This window comes from Macrobrachium rosenbergii, chromosome 10, assembly GCF_040412425.1.
Source record: "Macrobrachium rosenbergii isolate ZJJX-2024 chromosome 10, ASM4041242v1, whole genome shotgun sequence".
NCBI lineage: Eukaryota > Metazoa > Arthropoda > Malacostraca > Decapoda > Palaemonidae > Macrobrachium > Macrobrachium rosenbergii.
The window spans coordinates 30,587,429-30,611,498 of record NC_089750.1 but is presented as its reverse complement, the minus strand read 5'-3'; the positions used below and the strand labels follow the sequence as shown (position 1 = coordinate 30,611,498).

The window sequence follows — 24,070 nt, the reverse complement described above, 5'->3', positions numbered from 1 at the left end:
TAGCTCAAGAGGAACCATGCTTGTTTTAAAAATACTGTTTTCTGCCGCAAGTTTTCTTTCAACATTAGCCGAAAGGCTTTGCTTATAAATACTTTGTCCTGATGTTCCATCAAAACCAACTTTACACTCTAGGGATAACTTAGCAACTGCTAAGTTTTCGAGCTTCTCAAAATCGGCGATTTTCATAATTCTTTTAACGGTGTGATCAATCAAAGCCTGGAAATCTATTTCTGCATTATAATCTGAAATTCTCCATTCAGAAGCAGGTGTTGGCAAGCACACTTCTTTTGCTTCCCGGATTAAATTATAGGCTGGATAAAGTTTGCTATTTCTTTCAGTAGCTCCAGACCTTAAGATCTGATAACATTCTTACTTAGTGAACAATCAAATGTTACCCGAGCCAATGCTTCTTCGGGACAGTATTAATTTTTGTTACCAAAATTTGTTTCAGTGATATATCTGAAAGTTGTTCAGCTAAATTTTTGAACCCTATTGTTTTTAAAATCTTAGATGTAGCATAAAATGTTCTTCCCGGCGAAGTAAGAAGTAGCTGTTCTGATTTACGCTTCTTTGCTTTTTCACTGGAAACCTCAAAGGTCTTATTAGGACGACCGGGACCTGCATGAGCACTTTCCTTCCGCTCATATGCAATGTTTGTCAACCAATCAGCATATTTTTTTGTAAACTTGAATCTTGCTCCTTTGTACAGCTACCCATTTAGGTTTAAAGTATTTGAGAAAATTAACAGATAATGACTTCAAAATTTCACTGATGTTGGTTACAATTAAAGTCTTCAGTGATATATATTAAAATGTGGCAATTGCAATAGCAGCGGTAAAGATTTCCTTATGAAATGGCTCCATGTCTTTCCTAATTTACAGACATTTTCCTGCCCTAACCCAAGCAAACCCTTTGAACAGCTTTAAAATCCAAAACTCATAGCAACCCAACCCCTCCAACTTTTTAGACTGGGATATGCCTCAAAGCCACTGAAAACACCATGTTTGGGATGATGAAGTATTCTTTGGTAACTCTGGTCACCTTATGGCGTTTGTTACTCAAAATCTTTGGTTAAATGGCGTAATGATAGGGGAGGTAGCGCTTTGGTTATTATTGCCCACAACAGCTCGAAGTGCAAACTGGTGCAAAGAAAACAAGTACAGTAAACCCCCATATTCCCAGGGGATGTGTACCGCACCCCCCTGCGAATAGCTAAAATCCACAAATACTTAAAACCCCTCTAAAAACACTTAGAACTGCCTATTTTGATAGTTCAAACACAAAAAACTCTAAAAAATGCTTATACCTGAGTATTTTAATAGTTTTATCACAAAAAGTCCATTTAGTAATGAAAATTATATGAAAATACAGTAATTAGAGAATATTTCTTGGTGTAAAATACTGCGAATGGGCGAATTTTCTGCAAATAATGTGTATATGTTCAATAGAGAAATCTGCAAATAGGTGAGTTCGCGAATCGTGAGAATGCGAATACAGGGGGTTTACTGTATTTTCACTTTCTACACAAGTTCTAGTATAATATATAGTATAATAAAATCCATGAGATACGAAGCAAACGCAAGCAAAAAAAATTGCCTCAAAACGTACTTGTTTTTGTTAAATGAAAAATATTTGAAGTACTTTTGTGTATATCAATATAACAAGGATTAATTGCATGTTATACACAATATTTTAAATGTTAAGTCACAAAAACAACACGTGGTAAACTCGTTGAAAATCTTTTATAAACTAATGGAATATGATCCTAATATCACAGATGCTATAGACACACAAATCTGATGTAGACTAATCACTACATACTGGGAGAGAATTTACTTAGCCGATTGTGTCTAAAAACCATAGCACCAGCCAATCCCATACTCCAGCCCATCCATGGACACAGGCATTTCGGTAAATGCTTTGAATCTGAGAGGCATTGGCTTTAGTCCATCAGCAGTAATTATATGACCAATTAATGGTAATTCAATCTGCCTCAACTGAAATTTATCAGGCCATAACACATTATGCTCCCTGCAGTACAGTACTTTAGAACTGTGTGCAGGTTATGATCAAGGTCTGCAACTGCTCCTCATGATTTTTACCACAACCATATACCATAAAATCATCTGCAATCACTTCAATGCCTTGTAAGCCTTCTATCAGTTGATGCATACTTCTTTGGAAAATTTCAGGCGCTGAGCTAATACCCAACGGCAGTCAAAACGACAAGTTTTTAATTGGTCTTAACGTTAGGATAAATTTTCTAGCACCAGCTGGAAACTGGTAAAAAGCATACTATTGTAGAACAAGGTATTGGTGGCAATGGGGTTTAGCTAATCGGGTGAGATAGGAGGAAACAACCAACCTATCTTCACCCAAGAACGCCATGATGTATCAGTTTCTTCCAGCCCAAGGAATCCAATGAGGGAGGGTGAGAGGTGGTCAATATACGTTCAGACCGTAGGTTTGTTAGCTATGAAAAATAGATTAAATTAATTAAAAATTGTTGCTACATGAATACAAACCCTCAGTTTTTACGCAAAGGATTAACTTTCAGTGAGCTGGAAATCCGACCGTTAAACTTTTGCAAGGAGGTTATGGTAACCATTCCTGTTGGTAGGGGTTGAAGCACCAGCCACCAAGTCAGTATACATTCAGTTCTATGCAGTTTTCTTTTGGCCACAGTCTGGTATAGACATGCATTTATTTCTCTGTCCTGCTGTTTGACTATCTCTTCTGTGTTTGAATATATTTGTTTTTAATAATATATTTTGTATTCTTTTGTTTATACTTTGCATATATTGATATATTGAAACATTTCAACATGTTTTTCTATGTCTCACAAATGATATATTCACTTACTCTTGCTATCTAGCCATACTGACTCTTTTTAGCCTGTATGAGTTTTGGAGCCTTTCCCCTTATATATCATTTTACTTACTTTATTGTATGTATACAAACCCAACACCTATCTCCTTGGTGTTTGTTTCATGTATTCTGTTTTCTTTATTCACGTAACTGTGGAGAGTTGGAGGGATAGTTCCCAACTCTCGATGCAATCTGTTCTATTTTTAGACATCTCTCAACCTTGTTTAAAGAATTTCCCTCTTCGACGTTCTTTTCCTCATTCTGAAATGCATTTTCATGCACAAAGTTTTTTATTTTCAACTACACAGTTTCTTGGAATGTTGTATTGTATTAGTCTTTCAGGTGTTGTGTAATTGAGAGGATTGAGACAAGGTGGGTTTTCTTGTTTCCAGTCGAGGGTTTCGTATTCAGCCGTATGAGGATACTTCTTGCCTGAACCTGGCAAGTTTCTCCCTCTCCCTCAACACAGAGGTTGATGTCGCAAGATCTTTGACAGTGCTTTTTGTTCCGACTTGCTCTCCAGGACAAATGGGAGTTCCTGTCTTGTTTCTTGCCCCATATTTGTTTTAGAGGGGGGGGGATGGAGTCGAAGGGTCACTCCTTTCTCCTCTCTGAATGTTGTTCTTGGCCTCCTGAGCAGTGGAGGTTTTTTTGCCAAGAGGAAACATCAGAGGAGGGAAAAGGCGCCATCTTGGAAGGGGTTTTCTCCTCTGATGGCCACTTCTCAGTCTCCTTCTGGTTCCTTCTACTGTATTCCCAATCTTCCTCATTTGCTTCTTCTTCCTTGGAAGATTTTACCCCTTCCCAGTCTTCCTTAGCTTTGTCTTTGGAAGTTTCAGATGAAGGGTCAGGACATTTTCTCTCTGGCTGTCCCACTCTCTTGGGGGGGGGGTTCCTCTCCCCCCTAAGAGGGAGGAGGCAACACCACCTTGTTCTATTGCAGGTTCAGAGGCTCAGAAGATGGCTGGCATCTGGGCTCCTCTAGGCCTTCCAGGAGTACCAACCTACAGTGGTCTGTACCATTTCCTGTCCTTTCACTCTCTCATGACGTCTGGCTCGACTGTCGCCAGCCCTGCTGCTCTCCCCTTGACTGTACCAGTGATGCCACATCAGCCTTTCATGTACCCTGACTAGCGTTTTGAGTCAGCGGCTGCAGCGGCTAACCCATTCACCTCTTTGTAGACCTACGGTTCCGGAATCCGGATCTGACAGCAGTGTCATTCTCAGAGCTTTGGAACCCCTTTTGTGGTGGAGGCTTATTCCGCTCAGTCAACAGTGTATCCCTTGTAGAGCTTTGGACCCGCTACTGCAGTGATGACTTTTACTTAGGATTTGTCTTCTGACAGTCTCATGAAGCAGTGGTTGACAGAGTCGACATCGTTTTCAAGAGAAGTTCACCTGTATTGTGAAGAAGTGTCGCAAGCCTCCGTCTCTGTCTTCTCCTCATCTTCTTCTCCTCCGTCTTCGCCCAACCACAGCCATGGTTCTCCCACCCCAGCTTGCAGCCGTCTCACTGGTGAGGGGGTGTCACATCCAACTGCTTCTCCTTCAGTTTTTCACTCCAAGCAGAATGAGTTCAATAACCTCAGCATACATAGTAATAAATTCTTGATTTTCGCTAAAACTTCCACAACATTACACAAAGTTCCGTCTAAAGCAAATAGATGAAAAAGTTTGTTGATCGATGGGCCTGAACAACCACCCACACTAGCTCTTGATCACAAGATCAAATCAGAGTGGGCATTGTTCTGTCTGATAAAGTCACAATCTGAAAGCTATAAAAACACTAAGTCTCACGAAGACAGACAACAAAAGTTCAGTAAATAGTGATGGGTAATGAATAAACCTATGAAAATTGCACAAAGTTAATCGGGAAACTATGAGACGCAGATAGAGACAAAATACATCTTATCACGCAGTTGGTTGGGAAACAATTGAGGAAGCTGGGATGGATTTGGACCAGGCCAGATGAGGGCACAGGAAGCTGGTGATTTTAGTAAAGTGAGTCTACAGTCAGCCAAGCCACACAAAGCGCATGGGAATCTCCTATGTATGAAGGTATAGGGAGTATTCGTATCAGAACAAATATTTTTTCCAAAACTGACATGGAGAAAAGTAACCTACACAAACTTAGGTTAAAAACACTCCCTGGATTATGTAGTATAGCTTTTCAATAAATAATTATATATTTTATTACTTCATAATATACTTATTTGTTATTCTGAGACTGCAACCTAAAAAAGCATAATGGTAAGCTTATTCTATTTGTGATGAATATTCTTTAAAGGCCACCTGGCAGTCTGGAGCTCAAGTCTGTTCCATTCCAATACTGGACACTAGACATCATCTGTAACTAATAGCATATTACAGTAGTACAGCAGTCAAAAATACATTAATATACAATATGGCATCTAATTACAAAACAAGTGCTAACATATAATATCAAAATCTTACAAGCACTGAAGATAAATTTGCTATTGCAGTGCTTACTTAGAATGAAAGCAGCTGTTCATTTGTACTAATCACACACCTTAATCACATAGCACCTTTATTTACCCTTTGAGACATGGAGGGGGTTACAAAATTTGTCACTTGTAAAGCACACACACACACACACACCGAATGATTACGGATATGGCAATTCTTTTCTTGCTCACTGTAAATTTACTTTTCATGGCATAAATACGATTTTGGTGTCAATTTGCATTTCGTTGAATTCTGTTAAAAAAAATGTTTGAATACAATAAAGTGCTGGTAGATGACATCATAAGAACCTCAAGAGTTTTGAATAAGATGTTATTTGAATCTACGATGGTTAAAATAGTCAGAATGATTAAACCTCCAATATCCTATATCAGATTTTGAGCATCAACTATATTTTTATTTTACTTCCTGTAATATTGCAAAGATATTACAACCATTAGTTCCAGCTGTTTACTTAACCAACTAACTAGTGCTTTGCAATCTTTCAAAAAGTTTATTGTGAAATTACTGAAACCTTACAAAGTTCACCAATCCTAGTGCCTAGTTCTTGAAGGCATATGAAAAGCAAAGCACGCCATACAACTATAAAATAGGAATATTAAAAATCTTTTCTTGAACATAATTAAATCTTTACTTGAATGTTAGAAGGGTTGGTTCATGGCCAGTATGACTTAAAAATGTTTTCAAGTTGGCAGGTGAAATACCAAGAGTGGCAGCATTGGACATTGGATGAAAATTGATATACTCATGCCGTTCATCTAGGGCTTCCGAGTCTAAAAGGAATTTAACTTGGTGATTCTTGTCATTGATGAGAGCATAGGCTGTGACACAGCCCTGCTTTACACCAAGCACATCAAACATAACTGATTCATCACCAAATCTCAATTCCTTGACACCTATTTGTTTTCCCACTTCATTTAGTTTAACCTGGAAAGAAATTTAAAAATTCACATTAATTAAAAATAAAATAAACCTCTATGCATGCAAAAAAAAACAATCCTCACCACCTAATAGTGTAAATATTCTCACAAAACTTATGTAGTGTACAGTACGCATCAACATAATTTTCAATTTTGATAACAGAGCAGTATTGAACTTTAAAATTTGAAAAAACACAAACTGAAGAACAAATATAAATTTTAAAAAACACAAATTGAATAATAAATATATTTATGTAATCCCAGCTGGGTTTTAGTGTCTCCGCACTAAGAGGGAGCATGACACTCCAAAACTATATATGGATTTCTTAAAACACATTTGTTCTCCAATCTGTGATTTTTTACTAATTTGCAATTATTTAACACCATTCCTACTTAAACCCAACCATAATCATAACTGTGTGGTTGATTTTATAAGATCCATATATTCAAATCACAAACTTTGAAACAACAGAAAGCTGTAAGCAGCCTGATATCTATGATCCCCCTTGGTAGGAAAGCAGGCTAAAGAAGCACCTTCCCTCATAACTAAGGCTGAATAAACCCTTTAAAAATGACCCTACAAGTAATGCCATAATGACACACCAATGTCATTCCATAGTAAAACATTTTTGTTGTCCTTATTTTAATACATTTACATATTCTAATTAATGCTGATATAAAGGAAAACCCCACTAATTTTACATGAACTTGATGTGTGACTTGATATGCCTTATCATAGAAGACCTAACACTTGGTAATATAGGCTACACATACTCCAGACCATGTGTAGTAAGTGTATGAAAATTTACTTCAACTTACAAGACATTTCCAGGTTCTGGCCTCCCAATGAATAAGAAAATCTGCTGCCCCATTCCTAACACCATGTATCCTATGATGCACAATAATGATGTAAGAGGAGGGCATATCATATGTTAATCATTATTTTGCTTTATGATATTTGAACAAACTTGGTGTGAAAATGTTCAAATCACTTGAATGGGCCACAAATGACTTTGGTCGTAACCGAAAATCGTCGTAAGCCGGAAAATCGTCGAAAATCGTCAAAAATCATAAGAAAACCTTACTTTTAATGCTCTGGGTGCATTGAAAACGATGTAAACTGCATTATTATTGAGTTTTACATCAAAAAAACCTTCAAATTATGATTATTCTGCCGTTTTGGGGCCATATTTCTTATGTCGGATCGGCGTCGACGCGTCGTAACCCGAACATGCGTCGTAAGCCAGGAAATAATTTCTGATGAATATATTTGAAAGCGTCGTAACCTCGAAATAAAGGCGGAACCGTCGTAAACCGGGGACTGCCTGTATATGGCAACACTCGCACCTCAGCTCAGGATACAAGGGAAAGTAGTCTGACATGAGATTTCATGAGGGAATGTACTACATCTCCCCGTCCCAGTGCATCTCAAATATATTTCCCCATAAATATACTCAGAGACTGTTGCTGGTTTTAGTTCTTATCTTTTATGATAGTATGTCAGCTGTAATTGTAATGTTATAAAGTATAAAAAAAAATCTTAGAAAAAACATGTATAACTCACTAAAGGGTACTACATCCCCCATCCCACTACATCTCATACATATTTGTCCTTACATATTCTCAAGGATTGTTGCTGATTTTAGTTCTTATCTTTTGAGAGCTGTAATTGTAATTTTTCAAAATAAAGTAAAAAAAAGAAAATATTAGAAATAACATGCATATCTTGCTAAAAATTATCATTTTTCACAAGTCTCTTGGAAGGGAGGCTCTAAACAGGGTTGGAAATATTTACTTTCAACTTCCCATGGAAGGTACAGAAAATGTTTTTATTTTTTTATACCATTTGCATTTAAAAATTTTTTTTTTATTGACCTTAAAGTTCGGGTGGTCTCAGGGTATTCCTAACGTATATTTAGCCCACCCTGTAAAGGTTAAGTATAGACATCACAAGACTTCTGTACAGTAAACCCCCTGGGATTCGCGTTCTCACGATTTGCAGACTCACGTATTCAAGGATTTCTCTTTGGAATGTATCTACCAATTATTTGCAGAAAATTCGCCAATTTGCAGTATTTTTCACTAAGAAATGTTTACTAAAAATACTGTATTTTCATCTCATTTTCATGATTAAATGCACTTTTCGTGATAAAACTATTAAAATACTCAGGTAGTGCTCGAGTTACGATAATTCACCTTACAATAATTCAATTTTGCAATGAGGTAAGCAATTAATACCAATACCACAATATTATTTGTAAAATATTTTTTAATTTCGCGCGGGCGCAGGCAGCAGCGTTATCAGGCAGTGAGAGAGACCAAATTACAATAGACAACTTTTCCTCCATCTCTTTACCCCATCTTCTAGTTTTCTTCTAGTTAAAAAAGTAAAAGAGAATGATAAAGGTATTATTAGTAACGCTATACTCTTGCATAAATGCGTACAGCCATAAACAACCGACCAAGAAACCGTTGTTTTGCTTATAACTGAATCGGACAACAAAAGCCTTTTACCTGGTATTTCAACCAACGTACGGTAATAAACAATTACCGTACATTATGGCACAATTGACATTAACCCTTAAACTCCTACTGGACGTACCATACGTTGACTAAAATTGTCTGTTGGGTGCCAGGTGGACGTATGGTACGTCGACTAAAAATGGTTTTTTTAAATATTCGCGGAAAAATAATTATAGGCCTAGTTTGCGAAAGGTTTTAAATCACGCGCCTTGAGGGATGCTGGGAGTTCACAGATCACGCTGTTGTTTTGTTTATAAGCGTCACCCAGACGCGCATGCGCGAATTTCTTCTTTCTCGCACCAGAAAGCATCAGCGGCGCATCGTCGGAGAGCTATATCTTGACGCATCCGTGTTTTGCAGAACTTTGGCGAGTGTTTGCGTATTTGTGAGGCAACAGCACGTTTGCAGAGATGTCCCAACGTCGTCAGGACTGTGAAAGGCGCATATTGCCTGTCGGTAGTGAGCGTGTGAGAAGAGTTTTAGACTGGGATGCTGGAGAGGGACCAAGCACCCAAGATGACCCAGCTTCTCAACGCCGTGTTGTGCGGCCACGTGTGACCGAAGGGGACCAAGGACCACATCCCGTGCCTTTACGACCCCTAGGAAGCATCGGGTGTCCTGAGGGGCATCCGTAAGCATTTGGGAGGCCTCCAACAAAAGGGCATTGACGAGTACTTGTTGGAGCTCGATCGAGAGCAGGTGGAAAGTCCTCATTTCGATGGCAGTTGGTCATCCAGTGATGAGAACATCACGCCTGATGTTAGTGATGACGAGTACTTGCCCCCAATGCCCATACGGGAGCCACAGGAGGAAAGTGAGCTTGAATTTAGTGGTTTCAGTGCGTATGAGGGAGAGTCTGAGGAGGAGAAGGCCCCGATTGTGGCTGGTGGGGACGAGGCAGAAAGTGATGGTGAAAATGAGGGAGATGGGCCAGTGGGGAGGGTGGGAGTGCGAAGTTGTGCCCGCGCACGTGCACGTGCGAGAGCACGGGCCCGTAGAAGGTCGCAACGTCGCGGCAGCTTGGGTGAAGGCCATTCGTCTGAAAGTGATGAGGGGTGGTTGGAGGACCCCACCCCACCTAACATGCACCCATTCACAGCAGCACCTGGACTGACTGTCCCTGTGCCTCTCACTACTGGGGTTCATTCAGCTCTTCCTGACGCAGGAATTGCTGGAATACCTCGTTGCAGAGACGGCAGATTACGGACGGTACTGCCGTGAGGAACTGCAGACAAAGTTGTCGTATCGCTGGCGGGGCTGCAACCTCACGGACATGGCGCATTTTTTGGGGCTCCACATTTTTTTTGGAATGATGCCTGCTGCGGCGTCAGGCAATAATGGAGGCGGAATTTTTTTAAACGCCCAATGTGCCCAGCATTATGCCCCGTGATAGTTTCCTGGCCTTGGACAGGTATTTCAACACCTTCAACCGAAGGGCCGTACCCCGGAATAACCCCGACCGCCTATCGTAGTCCGCCCAGTGTTGGAGTACAGTCGTCAATGGTGCCAGTTTCTCGTGGTTCCTTCCAAGAACCTTTCTTTGGATGAGGGGATGATGCCATACAAAGGGCGTCTAAATATAAAAGTGTACAACCCCAAGAAGCCAAAGAAATATGGTGTAAAGTTATTTTTTATTACAGAATCCAACACTGGATACGTCGTGGACTTCTCAGTGTATTCTGGGGTCTTCTCCACGCTGCGTGACACTGTCTTCGGTCTTGTGGATCGTTTCCGTAACCAGGGATACCACCTGTTTATGGATAATTATTATAACTCGGTATCCCTGGCCCAGGAACTGTATGAAGCAGGTGTGCACGTCAGTGGTACCCTTCGGTTGGTGCGTAGGGCCCCGAATGTCCTCAAGAGGTTTGCTAGCCAGCCGCAACATCTGGCAAGAGGAGAGACAGAGTGGTGGCGGAAGGGAAATGTCTTCGTCATCTGTTGGAAGGGGTCCGACTGCGTGCTCATGATTACTGAGTCATGAGCCCATCCAAGAAGAGATCATTCAGCGGAAGAAGACACGTCGGCAGGGGCGAGTTACGTATGAGGAGTTTCGTGTCCAACGCCCTACTGTCATCAGGCACTACAACAGGCACATGGGAGGAGTTGATCTCTTTGATCAACTCATCCAGTATTATCCCTTCGCCAGGAGAACCAGGAGGTGGACACAGAAGCTCGTCAAATACCTCCTTCAGTTGGCCCTCCAGAATGCCTACATCCTTTACTGTGGGTACAATTCTGACGTTCGGAGGTTGTCCCACAACCAGTTTCTTGAGGTGGCTGGGAATGCCCACATAAACTTTAATCCAGAGGAGTGGCCTTCCAACACCGGCCCCCTACCCTGAGCTCCAGCTCTGCCCCCGAGAGGAAAGGGCAGATGTCACTAGGAGGGCCAACCTCGGTCTTCCTGCTCCTGCCAACCTCAGTCTTCCTGCTCCTGCTGACGCTGCCCCTGCTGCCGCCGCCCTCGATGATGCCACCCTTGATGATGCCGCCGCCCAGGGAGTCGACCCTGTGTGTCGGCTGCAGGCAGGAGATCACACACTGGAGCTCCTAGAAGGTCGTAAACAGAAACGGTGCCGGGTGTGCCATATGAATGGCAGAAGAAGAGACACCTGGTACGTCTGTCGCACCTGCAAGGTAGCATTTTGCAGGTTCGGGGAGTGTGACCGCAAGTACCACACTGCGGTCATATATTGGAGTGCGCCTACCCGAGCGACACCGGAGGGCGCACCCATCCGCAGTAAGGGCGCGCGTCTCCCTCCTCCGCCTGTGCCTCGTCATGTCGAGAGGAAAAAAATGCAAGACTCTTCAATGGAGGAGGGAGAAAACAAGAACTGAACGAAGAGTCAGGATTACGAGTGAGTATTCTGCATTGAATTTATTTTTAGTTTTATATTTATTACAAGTTTTTATATATCTGTATTTATTGGTGTTTTGTATATTATTTCGTTTTATGCAAAAAAAAAGTTTTTCAAGCATTCCTTTTAGCTATGTATTAGTACCAAAGTAAAAACAATATAATATTATATATATGTGTATGTATGAATGTATATATATATATATATATATATATATATATATATATATATATATATATATATATATATATATATATATATATATATATATATATATATATATATATATATATATATATATATATATATATATATATATATATATATATATATATATATATATACAGTATATATGTATTTATATATATATATATATATATATATATATATATATATATATATATATATATATATATATATATATATATATATATATATTTGGGTCTTTTGGGTAAGCAAAAATCTAATATTCTGGTGATATTCAATCATTTACCTTCATTTTGCAACAAACAGAAAGTCTCTAGCACAATATTTTGATTTATGGTGAATTTTGAAAAAACTTTTTCCTTCCATCCGCGCAAGCAGGAAATCCACTGAAAATGTCAGCATTTCTTGAGTCACCTTGTCGTAATTTTCGCACCATTATATATTATTCGTTACATAAAGTATTATACATCAAAATGTGCGCAATTTCATTTAGAATACAACAAAAAATAAATCATTCTTTTAGCTTTTAACAGTTTTGAAATATTTTCATTTAAATCACGATAACTGACAAAATTTTAACATTCGGTCAACTTTGACTCGACCGAAATGCTTTCAAAAACGCAATCGTAAGCCAAAATTCTTACATTCTAGTAACAAACAATCATTTACCTTTATTCTGCAACAAACGGAAAGTCTCTAGCACAATATTTCGATTTATGGTGAATTTTTGAAAAAAATTTTTCCTTCCCTCCGCGCGCGGGAAATCCGCTGAAAATGTCAGCATTTCTTGAGTCACCTTGTCGTAATTTTTTTTGCCGTTTTATATTCTTCGTTATATAAAGTGTTATACATCAAAATGTGCGCAATTTCATGTAAAATACAATAAAAAATTAAATCATTCTTTTAGCTTTTAACAGTTTTGAAATATTTTTATATAAATCATAACTGACAAAATTTTAACCTTCGGTCAACTTTGACTCGACCGAAATGGTAAAAAAAACGCAATTTTAAGCCAAATTCTTACATTCTAGTAACAATCAATCATTTACCTTCATTTTGCAACAAACGGAAAGTCTCTAGCACAATATTTCGATTTATGGTGAATTTTTGAAAAAAACTTTTTCCTTCCATCCGCGCGCGGGAAATCCACTGAAAATGTCAGCATTTCTCGAGTCACCTTGTCGTAATTTTCACTCCGTTTTATATTATTCGTTACATAAAGTGTTATACATCAAAATGTGTGCAATTTCATGTAGAATACAACAAAAAATAAATCATTCTTTTAGCTTTTAACAGTTTTGAAATATTTTCATTTAAATCACGATAACTGACAAAATTTTAACCTTTGGTCAACTTTGACTCGACTGAAATGGTCAAAAAACGCAATTGTAAGCCAAAACTCTTACATTCTAGTAACAATTAATCATTTTCCTTCATTTTGCAACAAACAGAAAGTCTCTAGCACAATATTTCGATTTATGGTGAATTTTTGAAAAAAAATTTTTCCTTCGCTCCGCGCGCGCGAACTCCGCTGAAAATCCTAGCATTTCTTGAGTCACCTTGTCGTAATTTTTTCGCCGTTTTATATTATTCGTTACATAAAGTGTTATACATCAAAATGTGCACAATTTCATGTAGAATACAACAAAAAATAAATCATTCTTTTAGCTTTCAACAGTTTTGAAATATTTTCATTTAAATCACGATCACTGACAAAATTTTAACATTCGGTCAACTTTGACTCGACCGAAATGCTCAAAAAAAGGATTTTGACAAAGGAAAAATCTATTTCTGGGGAGAGACCTGTGTCACCCGGTGAAATAACCTTTCAGCACTTATTTCTAGGCAAAGCTATTGCTAAATATACCAGAGAAAAGCTAAAAAGCTAAGCCGGAGTTACCACCCCCGGTGCGAGCTCCATGAAATGGAGTCGTGTATGAGAAAGGGTGAGATTGTTACAATCACAGGCCTCCGCCCTGTAAACATTCCCAATGTCAAAAGTCCCACCGAGTGAGGTGCCGTCACAAACCCCCGTACCACTCGCCGACTGTAAACAACCCGGCGTCACCCACATTTCCACTTTTAGCACGCGTTCGCTTTTATTCTGTTTGTGTGTGCGCTTCTTTGTGACCCTAATTTTGGTTCTACTATGGCATCCTCCCAGGATTCTTCCTCACCTAAGTTGAGTACCATCTCTGTTTTTTATTTTAGGCGGTAGAGGCTCCTTATTTCCCTCTAATTTAATAATTAGGGGGATTTATAACGCCCGCCTCGTCCACCTTCTCCCGGCCCCATGTGACCTTCAGTCTCGGTGCGGGATTTTTATGTCAGGGCTTCATTCCCCTTCATTTTCTTACTTTTGTGCCTTTTTGCTTATCCTATATTCAATTGGGCAATTTTTTTTTTTTTATTGTTTTATTTCCCTTCTCTGGGGAAGTTCGAGTCCTTGTCGTTTAGGCTACGAGTTTTCCCCCTCGGGTCTATCCGCTCTTTATCAATTCTTATATGTGTTGTATTTTGGACCCTCACTTCCTCCAGTGTTTGGTTATATTATTTGAGATGGTACAGTTTTGCTTATGGGGTTTAATTTTAGCCTAGCGCACGGATGTCTTTGATATTTTCGGATAATATCCTTTGTTTTTTAATCTGGAAGGTCGGCCATTTTCCCTCCGCGCTCATATCGTGTTGGGTTTGGTCCTCCCTTCTACATATGTCCTTATGATTATTTGAATTATTGAATTATTTTATTTTGCCTAGGATAGGTTAACTTTAGGCTAGTCGGGTAGATACCTTCTCCCCCTGGGCTTCCTCCGTCAGCCAGCCGGCTGTGTTAGGTTAGCCTAGGATTAGGCTATGGCGTTCTCTTCCCTTCCTTGGAAGGGAAGGTTAGGTGTGTAGGAGGGTTCATGGTTGGAGCTTCCCTTCGTGTGGTGTTTGGTTAGAGGTGTTGGGCATGCGCTTCTCCCTCTCCCTGTTTCGGCCTTTCCGTTTGGACTGTTGAGTCCTAGTAAGGATAAGCTGGAATAGTGAGGGTATCTCGCGTAGCCTACCTTCGTCCAAACCACACCTTCGGGTTATTCTCCATCTTCATGTATACACCCCTCTCCTACCTCCTTGCTCCTTCCTCTCCCCCCGTCTCCTCGCTCTCTCCCCCCTTGGTTCGCTTTCATATACTATGTTAACTTACCAAGGCCCGAGAGCTTTATCCTGTTCCTTACGCTATAGCCTATATCCCCTTCCTCTGCATTGATTGGTTTGTTCTCTCGCTACTGGGTTCCAACCTTACCCGGTCACACCCGGTCGAGACCTCAGTTGGGGACCGGGGGTGCTTCCACACTCCTGTTCCCCATTCCCTTTACCCCAGAAAACACAATCGTAAGCCAAAATTCTTACATTCTAGTAATAATCAATCATTTACCTTTATTCTGCAACAAATGGAAAGTCTCTAGCACAATATTTGGATTTATGGTGAATTTTTGAAAAAAAATTTTTCCTTCGCTCCGCGTGCGCGAACTCCGCTGAAAATCCTAGCATTTCTTGAGTCACTTTGTCATAATTTTTTTGCCATTTTATATTATTCGTTACATAAAGTGTTATACATCAAAATGTGCGCAATTTCATGTAGAATACAACAAAAAATAAATTATTCTTTTAGCTTTTAACAGTTTTGAAATATTTTCATTTAAATCACGATCACTGACAAAATTTTAACATTCGGTCAACTTTGACTAGACCGAAATGCTCGAAAAACGCAATCGTAAGCCAAAATTCTTACATTCTAGTAACAATCAATCCTTTACCTCCATTTTGCAACAAACGGAAAGACTCTGGCACAATATTTCGATTTATAGTGAATTTTTGAAAAAACTTTTTCCTTCCATCCGCGCGTGCGAACTCCGCTGAAAATCTAGCATTTCTTGAGTCACCTCGTCGTAATTTTTTCGCCATTTTATATTATTTGTTACATAAAGTGTGCGCAATTTCATGTAGAATACAACAAAAAATAAATCATGCTTTTAGCTTTTACCATTTTTGAAATATTTTCAAATAAATAACGATAAATAGAAAAAAATCAACCTTCGGTCAACTTTAACGCAATCGAAATGGTAAAAAAATGCAATTGTAAGCTAAAAAACTTACAGTCTAGTAATATTCAATCAATTTCCTTAATTTTGAAACAATTGGAAAGTCTCTAGCACAATATTTCGATTTATGGTGAATTTTTGAAAAAAACCTTTTTTTACGTCCGAGTGTTACGAATTCATGCATCATTTTGTGATAATATTTTCTCTGTGTTGCTTTAATCGTTTTACAATCTGTTATATACCAAAATCATCGCAATTTAGTGTACAATATAACTAAAAAAAAGTAACTTATTAGCTTTAACCGTTTTGCTTACAGCGTGATTTGTATACAATTATATGAGTTTTTATTTTTCGCTGTCATATATTCCAATATTTATATATGATAATGATATTTTTTTTTTTATTTCTGATGGTCGCACACTAAACTTCAGGCAATGAGAAAAAAGGAGCCAAAAATGAACTCTCAATCTTAAAAACTAAGCGTGCTGTGATTTTTTGAAAAAAACTTTTTTTCTGCTTCGGCGCTAGCTCCTGAACGCCGCCGGCATACGGGAGACGTTTTTGTAAATAGAGGCTCGGCGTTAGAGGGTTAAGTAGAATACGACTGATATATTTTTACATTATACCCTTATTCGGTATGGATAAAAGATCGGCAAGGGAATATACTGCTAAATTTAAGCTGCAAGTTGTAGCTGAAGCTGAGAAAACAATGTTCAGGCTGCTGATGACTATACTGTAAATTATTGTGCACCGGCAACATGGATTACACTCAATCGTAATTAAAGTGGGAGAGAAAGTATTTTAATCAAAACTACTGTGCATGAAAGAACACATTGCTGTTATTTTTACCCCGATAAACGATAAATACATAAAACTTGTATTATGATGAAATCAAGTGAAAATAGCGAACAGAATCTTGAATTTTTTTACACAAGACAAACGCCCACCGTGATCTACAAACGAAAGTAATAGATGAATTAATTTCGCAACGAGACTTATTTTAGCTATATTTCGACTTAAAAACACTTCGTATAACGAAAAATAACCTTGCCCCATAAAAATAAAGTATTAGAGGTACATTTACGCTAACTAGAAGCAAGAAAAGCGCTCGGAACTGAGTTAAATGCGGCAAAATAAACGCCACGTAAACATTTCCAAACCAAAACATTGATCGCTATGATCACAATTTATAATATAAAAGCAATATAAGAATATATACAATATTATTGGATAAAGTGAATTAAGGCATAACATTTTAAAAGATCCATGGAGAAGATGCATATTCGTTATGTTGACGTTTGTATACTACGATATGTGAATATAGAGGAGAGTATAATGTAGGCTACGCTACCGTGTATGTAAACAATATACCATAGTGTAGGCTAAGCTAGTTCTTGTTTGTTATTCAATTTCTCTTTGTACTGATTTATCATAAGTCACTTTGCATGAACCTCCAGAATTAGCTGATATTAATAATTACTATACCGTGTTTGTAAAGAGTATATTTTATAGTGAAGGCTAGGCTACCATATATATATACAGTACATGGCACCGAATACCCTAGTATATGCTAGGCTATGTTCAACATACGTTTTGGTATTTCTTACGTTTTTTCCAACAAACGATGGTTTTTTTTGGGACCTAACCCCATCATAAGTAGGATAATACCTGTATAAGCATTTTTAGTTTGTTTTGTTGTGTTTGAACTATCAAAATATGCAGTTCTAAGTGTTTTTAGAAGGGTTCTAAGTACCCACGGGTTTTAGCTATTCGCGGGGGGGTGTGGTACACATCCTCCGCGAGTATGGGGGGTTTACTGTATAGGCTAAAGGACACCCAAGAACCCTCGATTTAGCCACTGTGTGAAAATCGCTCATTATTTTTTCCCTGACTTGCTGTACTGTTTCAAGTTTTGAGAAAAGTCTTGAATGCTGTTAAATTCAATATTGAATGCAAAAATATAAGTAGGAATAATAAAATATATGAAAAAGTACCATTTGCACTCCATGTGTGTTTGTCTGAAAAACCTAATACAGGCAAACATTTCACCCAAATCTTCATTTGCACATGCAAGGCTTATTCAAGATATATTACACCAATATTGTTATTTATTTGGTATGTTATACAATTATTTATGAAATCCTAACATTGTCTATAAGATGCCATAGTTACCATATATCTTTGGCTGAAACCTTGGGTAAATATATAATGCATTATATTTACTGATGATATACACAGTTACTAAACTAATTGCTTTATTAAAATATATTAAAACTATCACAACTTGGACCAAAATAACAATAAACAAGGCAAGAGTAAAAGGCTGAGTATGTGATGTGTAATTTTCATGTAACTGACCACTGAACTGACAACACATATGTGTAATTTTAATGATTTTCATTAATACAGTGAAAAACCATTAAATTTATATGTACATATTTATATCCTCAGTTCATTTATGGATCAGATATACATTGCACTTCTGTAAGAAACTCTCTCTCTCTCTCTCTCTCTCTCTCTCTCTCTCATGTTGGATATCACTATCTTACTCCACGTTCAGACAAAATTAACCCTTAAAGGCCGAGCCTCTATTTACAAAAACGTCTCCCGTATGCCGGCGGCGTTCGGTGAATTAGCGCCGAAGCAGAAAAAAAGTTTTTTTTAAAAAATCACAGCATGCTTAGTTTTTAAGATTAAGAGTTCATTTTTGGCTCCTTTTTTTTGTCATTGCCTGAAGTTTAGTATGCAACCATCAGAAATGAAAAAAATATCATTATCATATATAAATATTGGAATATATGACAGCGAAAAAGAAAACATATAATTGTATACAAATCGTGCTGTAAGCACAACGGTTAAAGCTAATGAGTTAATTTTTTTTAGTTGTATTGTACACTAAATTGTGATGATTTTGGTATATAACAAATTGTAAAACGATCAAAGCAACACAGAGAAAATATTATCACAAAATGATGCATGAATTTGTAACGCCATGGACGTAAAAAAGTTTTTTCAAAATTCACCATAAATCGAAATATTGTGCTAGAGACTTCCGTTTGTTGAAAAATGAAGCTAATTGATTGAATATTACTAGACTGTAAGTGTTTTAGCTTACAATTGCAGTTTTCGACCATTTCGGTCGAGTTAAAGTTGACCGAAAGTCGAATTTTTTCTATTTATCGTGATTTATATGAAAATATCTCAAAACTGATAAAAGCTACAACCATGAGTTATTTTCTGTTGTATTGTACATGAAATTATGCACATTTTCATATATAAAACTTTATGTAACGACTAATATAAAACGGTGCAAATATTACAACAACGACGAAAGAATTTCTGAGATGTTTGGCGAGTTACCAGCAAGAGCGTAAGGAAAATGTTTTTTCAAAAATTCACCATAAATCGAAATATTGTGCTAGAGACTTCCAATTTATTGCAAAATGAAGGTAAACGATTGAATATTACTAGAATCTAAGAGTTTTAGCTTACAATTGCGTTTTTTTTACCATTTTTGTCGAGTTAAAGTTGACCGAAGGTTGAAATTTTGGCAGTTATCGTGATTTGTGAAAATATTTCAAAACTGATAAAAGCTACAACCATGAGCTATCTTCTGTTGTATTCTACATGAAATTGCGCACATTTTCATATATAAAAGTTTATGTAACGACTAATGTAAACGATGCAAACATTACGACAACATGACAAAAGAATTTCTGAGATGTTGGCCGAAAGTTACATAGCAAGAGACGGAAGGAAAAAGTTTTTTTCAGAAATTCACCATAAATCGAAATATTGTGCTAGAGACTTCCCGTTTGTTGCAAAATGAAGGTACATGATTGAATATTACTAGAATGTAAGAATTTTAGCTTATAATTGCGTTTTTACCATTTCGGTCGAGTTAAAGTTGACGAAGTTTGAAATTTTGGCAGTTATCATGATTTATATGAAAATATTTCAAAACTGATAAAAGCTACAACCATGAGTTATTTTCTGTTGTATTTTACATGAAATTGCACACATTTCCATATATAAAACTTTATGTAACGACTAATATAAAACAGTGCAAACATTACGACAACGTGATTTAAAGAATTTCTGGCGTGGACGTAAGGAAAAGTTTTTAAAAATTCACCATAAATCAAAATATTGTGCTAGACTTCCAATTGGTTGCAAAATGAAGGTAAATGATTGAATATTACTAGAATGTAAGAGTTTTAGCTTACAATTGCGTTTTTGACCATTTCGGTCGAGTCAAAGTTGACGAAGGTTGAAATTTTGGCAGTTATCGTGATTTATATGAAAATATTTCAAAACTGATAAAAGCTACAACCATGAGTTATTTTCTGTTGTATTGTACATGAAATTGTGCACATTTTCATATATAAAACTTTATGTAACGACTAATATAAAACAGTGCAAACATTACGACAACGTGACGAAAAAATTTCTGGCGCGGACTTAAGGAAAAAGCTTTTTTCAAAAATTCACCATAAATCGAAATATTGTGCTAGAGACTTCCAATTGGTTGCAAAATGAAGGTAAATGATTGAATATTACTAGAATGTAAGAGTTTTAGCTTACAATTGCGTTTTTTTTTACCATTTCGGTCGAGTCAAAGTTGACCGAAGGTTGAAATTTTGGCAGTTATCATGATTTATGAAAATATTTCAAAACTGATAAAAGCTACAACCATGAGTTACTTTCTGTTGTATTGTACATGAAATTGCGCACATTTTCATATATAAAACTTTATGTAACGGCTAATATAGAACAGTGCAAAAATTAAGACAAAATGACGAAAGAATTTCTGAAATTTTTCGGCCGAGTTACAGCAGGCTGGCGTAAGAAAAAAGTTTTTTTCAAAATTCACCATAAATCGAAACATTGTGCTAGAGACTTCCAATTTGTTGCAAAATGAAGGTACATGATTGAATATTACTAGAATGTAAGAGTTTTAGCTTACAATTGCATTTTTCGACCATTTCGGTCGAGTCAAAGTTGACGAAGGTTGAAATTTTTTGTAGTCGACGTACGGTACGTCCACTTGGCACCCAACAGACAATTTTAGTCGACGTATGATGCATCCAGTAGGCGTTTAAGGGTTAATACACTTGTATCCCTTACCAGAATGTGATTGCTATAATTGTACATATCAGTAAATACAGTGGGTCTCTGGTAATCACAGGGGTTAAGGACCACAACCACCCACGTTAAGCAAAAATCTGCGATAAGTTGGAACTCCTTCTAAAAATGTCTACAACTGCCTACTTTAATAGTTCAAACACCAAAAGCCCCCTCTAAAAATGCTTATAACTACTTATTTTAATAGTTCAAACACCAAATATACCTTAAACTATCATCCTAACACCCTTTAATATAATTTCTAAGTTATCTTACAACTTTACCCTTAAAAATATATGGCTTACAGCTATGTTTGCCATTTTCTCTCATACAGTACTTGAATATTTAAATATGCATTGAAAAAAATACCATACAACAGTGATAAAATATTTTCTTGTTTACTGTATGTACATATTACAAAGATTTACTAATTTTCAAATATTAATATTAATGTAAACACAACAAAATATCAATAAAATGTTATTTCACTTACAGTATCCATTTGTACTGTACAATATTGTATTGATCTGTTATCATCGTAATACATATATTAAACATTGATCGTCCTGACATTCGTAATGGTTACGTTCTGAGAATCAGCTGATTGAGCCTACTCCAGAAAGAATTTGGAAAATAAGTTTTTAGTTGGTAAAAGAAATGAATATATTAATGGAATTACTATTTTTAATTTTGTACATAAAAATTTATGATACAGTAATTCATACTTCATTAAAAGAGAGAGAGAGAGAGAGAGAGAGAGAGAGAGAGAGAGAGAGAGAGAGAGAGAGAGAGAGAGAGAGAGAGAACTGGAGTTTACAAATGAGGTGTCTCAGCAAAGCAGCTGGGGATGAGACGACTTGACAGGCTGGTGAGGAGAGTACAGTATATACAACCTTGTGTTGCTTACATATGAAATTCAAATTTTGAAAATTTTTAGTCATTACAGATGAAACGCCAAGTGATAAAATATTTACTTGTGTGCTATTATAATATAACAAATTTTTAAAGAAATTTGTATTTTTCCTAATATACAAACCTGAGGTCTTTACATATGGGATTAACTTTAAGTGAGCTGAAACCGCGGCTGTTAAACTTTTGCAAAGAGGTTATGGTACCAGTTACCAATGGTAGGGGCGGAAGCACTGCCCACCTAGTCGGTATACATTCAGTTCTACAAAGTTTACCTTTTGGCCCAGGTAAGAGAATGAGGGGTGTGCATTTACCTTTTGGCCCTGGTAAGAGAATGAGGGGTGGAAGAGATGGGCCCGTTAATGTAAATACCTCAGGTTTGTATGTTAGGAAACATACAAATCACTTTAAAAATTTGTCATTTGTTCCTACACAAATACAAACCCTCGGTCTTTACATGTGGGAGACTTACTTTTGGAGAAAGGATTCTGAGTAAATCTCTGAACCAACTGGTAGTTTCAGCTCACCTGGCTACTCTCTTCTTGGTCATGAAAGAGCAAAGGAAGGAGACCATACCTCTGATCTATTGAACAAGAGAGATGTTCAATTATCAGACTTCTGGGCACTACGAATAAAAGAAATGTAAAATCCTTGATTCTAAAAGGTTTGGATGAACCCACAGTGTCGGAGACTATAAAGCCAAAAATAACCATCTGGTTTGCTCATAGCCAGTGCCTCTCTCCCCTTGCTAGAGAGAAGGAAGGAAGGATTTGCATCTACTAATCCAAATACAGCTAGATTATAGATAGGATAAGCAGTCATCTAGATCACCTGCATGCATGCCAGTCCAGCACGTGACAGCTTGTTCACTGTTCCTCTGCCCAATGGAAGAGAAAGGAAGACAGGAGAAAGGGAGGAGGCCAGTCCCACACAACTCTTCACAGCTGCACACCTTAGCAGTTGGGTGAACTAAATGACTTATTGAGCACCCACCACAGGATCCAAGGAAAAGGAGTCCAAGGACCTATGGGCAGCATCCCAAGGTAAAAGGATAGGAATGTGATCTGCAAGATTACATTCCATCCTAGTACTTGACCGACAGGTTCTTCCTGAATGAGATGGATAGACCAATGCCCCTGGCCTCAACAGATCTGGTACAAAACGTACTGATGTCAACCAAGAAGTTGCAGGGTAAGCTCATTTGATCATCTCACTAGTCAGTGAAATGACAATTTGGACACCATTTCTCAGCCAACTCGAAGGTAACGAACAAGTCATTGGCAATGGGTTGAAAGTCTAGTCTTTATGAAGACAATATAGGCATCATATGTTATTGGTACCACAGGACCACAGAAGTGGAATGATCCATCACACTGTTCACTTTCGAAACACAGAATGACGAAGGGCGTAAGATTCCAGATGTAAATGGGTACCAACGGTGTCTTACTTTATTCAAAGGTGTGAGAAGACAGAACACAACTGTGCCAACTTGAGTAAGTCGAGAAAGAATGACTATGATCAAGCTTCTTCAGGGGTTGAACAAATTTCCAGAGGTCAAGATGCCAGGATCAACTTTCCTTGTCTCCTGACTTCAGCAAATATATGTTGTAGTAATTACATACCTCTTGCATGGGATGTCTGGTTGGCCACTTGCACTGCAATAGAGCAGATGAAAGGACACTAGGGCCTTCTGTTGACCAAGGCACTACCATGGTGTCACCGCTGTCACACCAAGGGGTGACTATCTTGATGACTCTTGACAGTCTAAAAAGAACTGTGCTTGAGTTCAAAGGAAGGAAATGTAGGGGACTGCTGCCCTGGTCAATGTTCTGAAGAACAAAAAATGTCTGGAGGAGAATAGTGTAACCATGGCACTACCTTGGTGTTGTTGCTATCAGAGGAGTGCCTATTTGGACACTGACACTTCTGAAACTGTCTCCAGATCCACATAATACTCTCCTCGGGTTGTGGATCAACTGGTAATTACAGCAGCTTGCATCTCCCACTCCTCACAGAATGAGTGAAACTACATTAAATCAAAAGAGCCGATTCTAGACACTGCTTCTTGACTGATAGGAATCAAAAATGA

At 37.7% G+C, this 24,070-nt stretch overlaps 1 protein-coding gene across 5 annotated transcripts in view; it reads right to left on the bottom strand.

The window, feature by feature from the left end:
- Positions 1–5,403: 5,403 nt before the first annotated feature.
- Positions 5,404–24,070, bottom strand: part of AIMP2 (aaRS-interacting multifunctional protein 2) — a 197,513-nt gene continuing 178,846 nt past the window's right edge. For all 5 annotated transcript variants that reach the window (XM_067110119.1, XM_067110115.1, XM_067110118.1 and 2 more), the window contains one exon: positions 5,404–6,279. In XM_067110119.1, the coding sequence (XP_066966220.1) occupies positions 5,983–6,279 (297 nt within the window). In that variant the 3' untranslated portion in view covers positions 5,404–5,982. The remainder of the gene's footprint in view (positions 6,280–24,070) is intronic.